The 8,771-nt window shown below is 40.4% G+C and overlaps 1 protein-coding gene across 1 annotated transcript; it reads left to right on the top strand.

Annotated features, from left to right (window-relative positions):
* The first annotated feature begins 1,106 nt into the window (after positions 1–1,106).
* On the top strand, positions 1,107–4,534 carry C6H15orf48 (chromosome 6 C15orf48 homolog). The gene is made up of 5 exons (XM_043472939.1): positions 1,107–1,212; positions 1,351–1,411; positions 1,571–1,656; positions 2,566–2,626; positions 4,168–4,534. Exons 2-5 carry the CDS (start codon positions 1,376–1,378, stop codon positions 4,234–4,236), a joined length of 252 nt encoding a protein of 83 aa, XP_043328874.1. The 5' UTR covers positions 1,107–1,212; positions 1,351–1,375; the 3' UTR covers positions 4,237–4,534.
* The last annotated feature ends 4,237 nt before the right edge of the window (positions 4,535–8,771 follow it).

The following is an 8,771-nucleotide window of genomic DNA, read 5'->3' as shown; positions in this document are numbered from 1 at the left end:
TCCAACTCCCTGCTGAGCTAGGTTTGTCCCCATTTTATGAGAGTCATAAAGTTTAAGTAGTTTCCTTGAAGTCAGTCAGCTAATAAAGTGTGGCAGGGACGGGCTCTGAACTCAGGTCAGTTTGAATGCAAAGTCCCTGACTAGAACGAAAACCAGGTTGAACAGAGCTGGAACTGGCCCTTCAGAGAACACTGTTTTCGATTTTACATTAACTTATAGCTTGAACTTCAAACAGTTTTAAAATAACTTTTTAAAAAATAACTTTTTAAATAACTGAGCTTGCACTCTTGTCTTAATTTCACTTGCTAAGAGTGGGGTGCAGAAAGAACGGTGATATTGATTGTCAGAACTGGGCCCTGATTGCATCTCCACCACTTACTGACTATCCGACTAGAGCATCTCTGACCCTAAAAAACTTATCTTGCGAAAATGCCGAAAAGATTCTTCTACAGCGTCTGACACACAGATTCTGATTTAATTATTGTTCCCGTGATTCTGCAGCCGCCTACATGTTCCGTGCAAGGCTTGGCTGCTAGCTTAGGGGTGAGTTAAAACCGGATAAGACAAAGCCAGCCTTCAGGGTCGTCTAAGAAATCTTCTCTTGGAAACCTCTCCAGTTGATTCTTTTTGTTTCTTCTCCCTCACATCCTGATTTTTTTTTTTTAATGGTAAAAAATCAAGACAACGAGGAATTATTCTGAAAGGAACTTTACAATTTATTCGTGTGCCACATCCCATTTTTGGAGCTTTTAATGTGACTTGGATTAATTCTAAGTTACTTGCCTGCACCAAGGAGCCTCCCATGGGACCCCCGTTTCTGCGGCTCCTTTTCCGGATCTCCTTTTAGAGGGGCTGCTTTTCATCAGTTTTGGCTATCTGAGTTCTCTTGGTTCTCAGTTGCAGGGGCGCTGACGCTCAGCCTGGGCTCGCTCCGAGCGGAGGTTGAGAACCGTGGCGGGCGGCAGGGGGCGCTCGCGTCCTGCTGCGCGGCGACTGCGGACGCGGAGTCCTGCAGGGGGCGCCCAGTTGCCCGGCACCCGGCAGGGAAAGCGAGTCAATCCCCGCACGGCCCCCGCGCGACCCGCGTGACCAGAACGCTCCGGCCGGCCTTCCGGAGCGGGCGGGGTTGGTATATAAGGCGCGGAGGTTGAGATCAGGTTCGGTTCTGGGCGTTAGCATCGTCCGCTCGTGAGGTCCCGCCGGATCCCCCAGGTGAGCCTCCCTCGGATGAAGGCGCTGATCATCTGGCTCGAGGCTGGCTTTGGGATACGTTAGCCGGTTTGGCGTCCACCAGGTTGAGTCCTAGTAGCTGAGTTTTGATCAATATTTTGGATTTTTCTCCCCCTATAGATTTGGAGTCTACTCTTAAGTCATCATGAGCTTTTTCCAACTCCTGATGAAAAAGAAGGAAGTAAGTTTTTAAAGCAATTGAAAATTTTGACTAAAAAGATTAACTTTTAAAGATGAACAGATGGTGCCGATTTGGAGAAAGTATAAAATGATATAGAGCTATTCTGTTATATTTCAAGTGTTTCTCATTGAAACATCGGAATATTTTGTTCTCTGTTAGCTTATTCCTTTGGTGTTTTTCATGGCCGTGGCAGCGACTGGAGCTTCAGCATTTGCTGTGTATTCCCTTCGAAAAACCGATGTGATGTAAGTAAGCATTCATCATTTATAGAAACGTTTTTTAGTAGTGTTAGGCTGACCTTCAGTTTATGAAATGCATGGTATCAGTTTCCTGGTTTTTCCCAGAGAATAAGAATGTCAAATTGTGAATTGGGATTCAGGGCCAGAAAGCATCCAGGTTTCACAAGGCTATTAAATGATGATATTGATGGAATAAGTTTGTTTCTTGTATCTAAATATCCTTGCATCCATTTCAACCTTTCATCCTCCTCTTCTGCAGAAAAATAAGGTTGTTTTTTTTTTAAACATACATTTTGAAATGTAAAGTTCTTGGATAGTCTTTTGGGATATGTATCATCAATCTTAAATCATCATTTTAATGACATTTTAAAATGTCAGTTTACTAGAAAGGTCTTTCCTAATGTGGTAAAGTTGACTGATTCAGTTGTCTACAATAAACTTAATTTCAGCCCTGGATATAAGGTAAAATACCATGTATCCTGGAATATAAGGAACAGAAAAACTTGAAACTGATCTTGGCCCGATGCAGGGCTCCATAGGCAGTAATGGGAAGTTCTGGCAGTTCACCACCTAGAGGGTTCAAGCTGAGCCCTTCTGCCCCTCCCAGAAACTGGGGCAGGAGCTTATCTGCTTGCTCTTAGCCTGGCATTTCCGCTCTCATTGCTCTCAGCTTATGAGGACATTTTCCAGTGTAGCTCCATAAAGGCACTACAGACCTTGTACCCTGCAGAGAAATTGATCCTTAATGTGTGAGCCAAACTGTGAAACTTTTTAAAGAACTGTTCCATCAATTTCAGTTAGTGATGAATGCCTAAGTATGCACTTGAGTCTGTCCCTAGAGTAGTATAAACCCAATATCAGAGTTGGTTTAAATGCACTTACTTTAATGTTTAATCAGCTTTCTTTTTCTTTTAGCCTTGATCGAAAAAGAAATCCAGAACCTTGGGAAACTGTGGATCCTACTGTACCTACAAAGGTATTGCTACATTAAAATATGATTTATACATAGCCCAAACCTTAGCACCTTTGTCTGCAGAACAGATGTAATACCTTTCGTGTTTAGGGTGCCATTTAGTGTAGTGTTAAGAGAGTGCTGTAGGATTGTGGAGATCTAGTTCACATCCTTGCTCTGTTATCCACAGGTGATTTTAGACAACTTGGTCTCTCTGCGGTTCTCAGAATCTATAAAATGGGCACAGTAATAAGGCCCTGCCTCAGAGATTAGAGGCTTAAAGAAGATAAAGTAGATATAGCCCTTTAGCACGGTGTCTGGCCCATAGGAAGCACTCAGATAATTAACTTTTATCATTGTTGTGATACATCATCTCCTTTTTAACTTATTTTTTATCTATATTGGAGCATAGTTGATTTCCAATGTTCTGTTACAATAGTTTCAGGGGTACAGCAAAGTAACTCAGTTATATATATATATATATACACACATACATACATATATCCATTCTTTTTCCAATTCTTTTCCCATATAGGTTATTACAGAATACTGAGTAGAACTTCCTGTGCTATACATAGGTCCTTGTTGTTTATCTGTTTTATATATAGAAGTGTATGTATATCAGTCCCAGACTTCTGATTTAGCCCTTTCCCCACCTTTCCCCTTTGGTAACCATAATTTTATCTTTGAAATCTATGAGTCTGTTTATGCATGATCTCATTTTATCCACTGTTTATCAAAAGTTAGTGTAAGGTCTATTGTGATAAATAACAGGAACTCCTAAAAACAGCAGTGGCATTCTCTGTAAGCAAAATTAGCTAATATCCTCTCATCCAAATGAGTAGATTTTTAAGACTATTGAAAAGACTTTTTTACATTTTAAATATTTTGGAAGTAAACATGTAGTCTGTTGGAATGAACACGACTTAAACTGTCTCCAGAAAGTTGTGTGTGTGTGTGTGTGTGTGTGTGTGTGTTTAAACAAAGCATTCAAATGACACAGCTTGACTTAGGGAAGGGCGTTTAGGATCTTTAAAGCTACATCTTCCTGTTGCTGGGGGAATAGAAAACTTGCGAGAATAAATGCGAATCTCTGAATGTGAGTTCTTTGGAAGTCAAGACTTGTCCTCAGCTCTGTCTTTCCCCTTATTGTGTAACTCGGATCATTGGTACCTTTGTTGAGTGAGGAAATTTTAAGTGCCTAGCTCTGTGCTAGGAACATTATATAGCCATTCACACAGAACAGATACAGTTTTTGAGCTTATAGTTCACATAAAATCATAGGAAATAAAAAAATCTAGAACCTGTTAAGTGAAAATGGGGTAAATGTATATGATCTTTCTCTCTAATCCTGTAACACCGAGGAACCCAAAGACTTTATTTAGAGGGGTAGAACCAGTACATGTTACTGTTTTAATTAGAGATGGGAAGAGGTGATTCTTTGGCTACAAATGTTATGGTGATACTTTTTCCAGATGGAACTGTGTACAGATCTGAAAAGGGGACCTGAGGATGGACAGATCCTAACAAAACATTTTAATTTTGTTTTATTTATTTTTTTAAAGCTTGTAACAATCAACCAAGAGTGGAAGCCCATTGAAGAGTTGCAAAAGGTCCGAAGGGCAACCAGGTGACCAGTCCTCGCCTTTTTCTTCCAAAGAGTACTCTATGAATCTAGTGGAAACACTTCTGCACAGACTAGATTATGGATACCAGTGTGCGGAAATGCTTCTGCTACATTTTTAGGGCCTGCCTACATTTTTGGACTCTGGATAAAGAATTATAAAGGTAGCACAGCATAACCACATAGTCCCAAAATAAGATTCTGTGTTGTTTTGTGTATTGAAATTTTTGTGTTTATAATGCCTAAATGTTTTCCTATAAAGATTTGTTAAATTCGATTGTCTCTAATAAAATACCATTTGTGTAAGATTTCTTAAAGATCAGGTACATATTTAAATGGAGGGGAAAGATCTTTTATGGGAGATAAACACATTTTGAAGCATGGAGATTCATTATTAAATTTTATTTATTTTTAATTTTTAAAAGATATTCATTTTTTTTTTTTACTTATTTATTTTTTTGTATTTTGGTCATGCCACACGTCATGTGGGATCATTCTCCCACCAGGGATTGGTCCTGGGCCTCCAGTGAAAGCTCTGAATCCTAACCACTAGGCAACTGGGTACCTTCATGGAGCTTCATCTTTTTAAAATAACACCCAGTGCAAATTTCTGTGTAACCTTTTTTTCCAAATTCATGCATTCACCAGAGATCTGTTGAATATCTGCTGTTAGCCGCATACTGTTCTTGTGCAGCCGAGATAAATCAATGAACAAAACCAAATTTTGGAGGGAGAGGAGTAAAAGATGGCAAGTACAATGAGGAAAGTGAAGACGAGATGGAGTATGAGACTTTGGGATTCGTCTTGGAGGAAGTACTGGGATTCTGGCAGTGGTGGGAATGTGGCGTATGTGAGACTGGCCCTCCAGATGCCAAGGCTAACAGTGGTGCTCATGTGGGGAGGGGAGGATGGAGAGCACCCCACAAGTTTGGGGCTTCTCTTCACTCTGGCCAGTGGTCCAGGGAGATCAAAGATGCAATCAAATCCAGCATGCCTTTTGGCACTCCCCCTTGACTGTTCCTGAAAAAGAGACCAAATAGAAAATAGCTTTTCATTTACTTTTTAAAAAAATTGAGATATAATTCACAGAGCATAGTATTTAAAGTTCACAGTTTGGTGGTTTTTTAGTAAATTCACGAAGTTTTACATCTCTAGCACCTAATTCCAGAACATCTTCGTCACCCCAAAAGAACCTACTTCTGATCCCTCTGTCCCCAACCTCAGGCAAACACTAATCTTTATCCCTATGGATTTGCCTATTCTCTGCACGTCAGATAAATAGGATCACACCTTATGTGACCTTGGTGCTTAACTCTTAACAGCATAATGTTTTCAGGATCCAGCTGTGCTGTACCATGAATCAGTACTTCGTTCCTTTTTATGGCTAATATTCCACTGTGTGGATATGCCACATTTTGCTTATCCATCAGCTGACAGATATTTGGGTTGTTCCTACCTTTTGGCTGTTATGAAGAATGCTGCTGTGAACAGCCACGTGCAAGTTTTTGTGTATCCATATATTTTAATTTCTCTTGGGTATATACCCAGGTTCGTTGACTCATAAAAATCCTAAGTCCCCTTTTCTTAATTTCCATCTGAACATAATAAAAATTTAAGAGAAGTGCTAAATTCTAACCACCTTCAGGGCAATAAAAATTATCTAGATCTTACTAGAGATTTGGCAATTCTGAAAGGATTAAAGCAAGACTACTTTTGCAACTTTTGCTACTTCCTTATCACCTCAAATTTTCCCAGATAAAAATCTCTGATTGTTGATCTCAAGGAATTACATGTACCAATTATGAAGTACAATTTTATTTGCTTAAGCTTCTAAAGAGCATTGTGGCCCTGTAGAGGCAAATAAAAATGAACAGCCTTGTGATGGTTGGCCAATTAGGAGAGCAAATTGTAGTGTTTGGGAGGGGGGACTGTGTCTTTCATCTTTAAAACACAAGTCTGATGGAAATGCAGTGGCTTTACAAGATGAACAAGGCGGTGGAAGGTACCATGCAGTGGGTTTGGGAGGGGAAAAGGCCAACAGCAATATTGAAATGTACGTTTCAAAAGATTTATTGATTTTATTTTTGATAGTGTTCTCAGCATTTTCCCCAAATGTTTTATTTTGAAAAATTTTCAAATATGCAGAGAAGTTGAAAAACTAGTACAAAGAACATTCACACTTTTGATCAGTTGACATTTTTCCACATTTGCTCTATCTTTCTGTATACTGTGCTTTTTAAAATGAACTCTGAAACTAAGTTACAAGGTAAAGCTATTTATGCCTAAGAGTAAGGATATTCTAGCCAACTGTTACACTATTATCAGTCCTAAGAAAATTAACATTAATTCAAACATATGACCCATTTCCTCTAATTTTAATGTCCTTTATAACTGTATTTTTTAGTCCAGAGGCTTATCTAAGCTTCACTTGTTGCATTTGATTGTTAGGCTGTTGTACTGAATATCCGACAGCTATGTGGTCATGGAGGTGACTCCCAAGGAGCTTATAGAACTGCTTTCTCTAGAGTTTGATCTGGATGCGATTCTCTTGGATTGTGGGCTTTGAAATTTAAATTTGAGACATCCTAATGACATTTTCAAGTAATCTAAATATTTAATAAGTTGTACAGTTATTGGGCATTCACTGTCTGGTGGGTGTTGTGCTGACCTCAAGGATCTGACAGGAAAAGGACACACACTTATGAACAAATCCAAGCAATGTGATGACAATAAAGCAAGGACAGAAATGAGCACATGGTACAAAGGAAGCCTTCCGGAAGAACAGGGATTCCTGAAAATCTAGTTTCTTTCAAAACCAGTAATTAAAATTCAGAAAGGCAATTGAAGTAGAGACACATATTTACCAAGCCACAGAGGGCTCAGATAGCAATCTTTAGAAACTTGAGTAATTTAGTACATGAAATTTAATATTGGAGGGTAAGGTGGGATAAGATATTATGCTATTATCCTGCAGGCACAAAGGAACTAGATTAGGATTTTTATTATATATATAAGATGGGGATGAACATCATACAGTTTACTTAAGGGAGTGTTGACTGTTACCAACTAGAGGTTTGTGATGTGCGTGGAGGCCAGAGACCAGCTGCTGCCAGTGGTCCTGGGTCCAGGTGGTGAGCCATGACTCGCTAAGGAAATGGCAGAGGGAATGGAGAAAGAAGGATGTACTTGAGAGTGATTGAAGGGGGGAAGGCCTCAAGGCTTATTGGATGTGGCTGGACTCAGATTTCTCACCCCAGTGGCTGGGTGGGTGGTGGTGCCAAGACCGAGGATACAGGAGGGAAATAAAATGGAATGTTCAAGGGAGGGGTGGATAAGGAAGGAGTTAGGTTTTGGAACTGTTCATCGGAGAGCCCAGGAAGCTATCTAGGTAAATTATTTCTCAAGAACTGCAAAGATGTGTGTTGGAGACAGTTCAAAGGATGATAAAAGCCAGGGTGTGGATGAAACTGCCTACAGAGCCAGTTATAGAGTGATATGAAGACGAAACAGACAGGAGTGTCATCATGAAGGGCATGGGCTGGAAAGAGGATGTGGGCCCTGGTGAGGACGGAGAGAGGGCTTCCCAGGTGACTCAGTGGATAAAGAATCTGTCTGCAATGCAGGAGACACAAGAGGGTTCAGTCCCTGGGTTGAGAAAATTCCCTGAAGAAGGGCATGGCGACCCACTCGAGTATTCTTACCTGGAGAGTCCCATGGACAGAGGAGCCTGGTGGGCTACAGTCCATGGGGCCACAGAGACACATGACTGAAGTGACTGAGCACATATGCACAAGGACTGAGGAATATGGGGAAGGAGAATCAGCAGATACATCATGGAGCCCAGAGAAGAAGGAATGCTCTTCCCTCGTTGGTTCCAGTTTGCAATTAAACCAAAAACCCAGAGTCCTTCAGTTAATGTCCTTGAGCCTTAAGCAAACACCCATCATTCTCTCCTACATAAAAAGAAGATATGGAATTAAGCTTTCTGAATAAAAAGGTTAAAGTCCATATCACTAAAAAACGAGTGAAGTCTAATTACGTACTCACTCAACATTATTTTCCTGGGGGAAATTTCCTCACATTTTAGTTGAGACTTTGGAGAATGAAACTACAGGCTCTGAAATCAGACCACTCTGCCACTTTTCTACCCATGTTTTGTAACTCAGATTCCTGGTCTATGAACTTGGGTTAATCTGTACCTGCTTGGGTTAGTTGTGAAGATGATGTGAGATAAAAATACCTAACTTGGTGCTTAACATGCAGTAGTTGCTCAGTGTGTGTGTGTGTGTATTCAGTTGCTCAGTTGCATTCAATTCTTTGCAACCAGCCCTCTAGGCACCTCTGTTCATGAGATTCTCCAGGCAAGAATACTGGAGTGGCTTGCCATTCCCTTCTCCAGGGGATCTTCCCAACCCAGGGATTGAACCTGAGTTTCCTGTATCTCCTGCATTGGCAGGCGGATTCTTTACCTCTAGCATCATGTCATGGTCCTTTTTGCTTTCTAAAGAATGATTATTACTATAAAAGAGAAAGCTCTTAATGTGT

The sequence above is a fragment of the Cervus canadensis genome, chromosome 6 (genome assembly GCF_019320065.1).
Source record: "Cervus canadensis isolate Bull #8, Minnesota chromosome 6, ASM1932006v1, whole genome shotgun sequence".
Classification (NCBI taxonomy): domain Eukaryota; kingdom Metazoa; phylum Chordata; class Mammalia; order Artiodactyla; family Cervidae; genus Cervus; species Cervus canadensis.
Note: the sequence above shows the minus strand (reverse complement) of the source record. Positions and strands in the feature narration are given on the sequence as shown.

What these genes read in the sequence shown, in the direction of transcription:
- C6H15orf48 (XM_043472939.1), top strand. Translation starts at nt 1,376, where the DNA reads ATGAGCTTTTTCCAACTCCTGATGAAAAAGAAGGAA. An exon ending in CTTCGAAAAACCGATGTGAT is followed by an intron (nt 1,657 to 2,565) that starts GTAAGTAAGCAT and finishes TTTTTCTTTTAG; the next exon opens with CCTTGATCGAAAAAGAAATC. An exon ending in ATCCTACTGTACCTACAAAG is followed by an intron (nt 2,627 to 4,167) that starts GTATTGCTACAT and finishes ATTTTTTTAAAG; the next exon opens with CTTGTAACAATCAACCAAGA.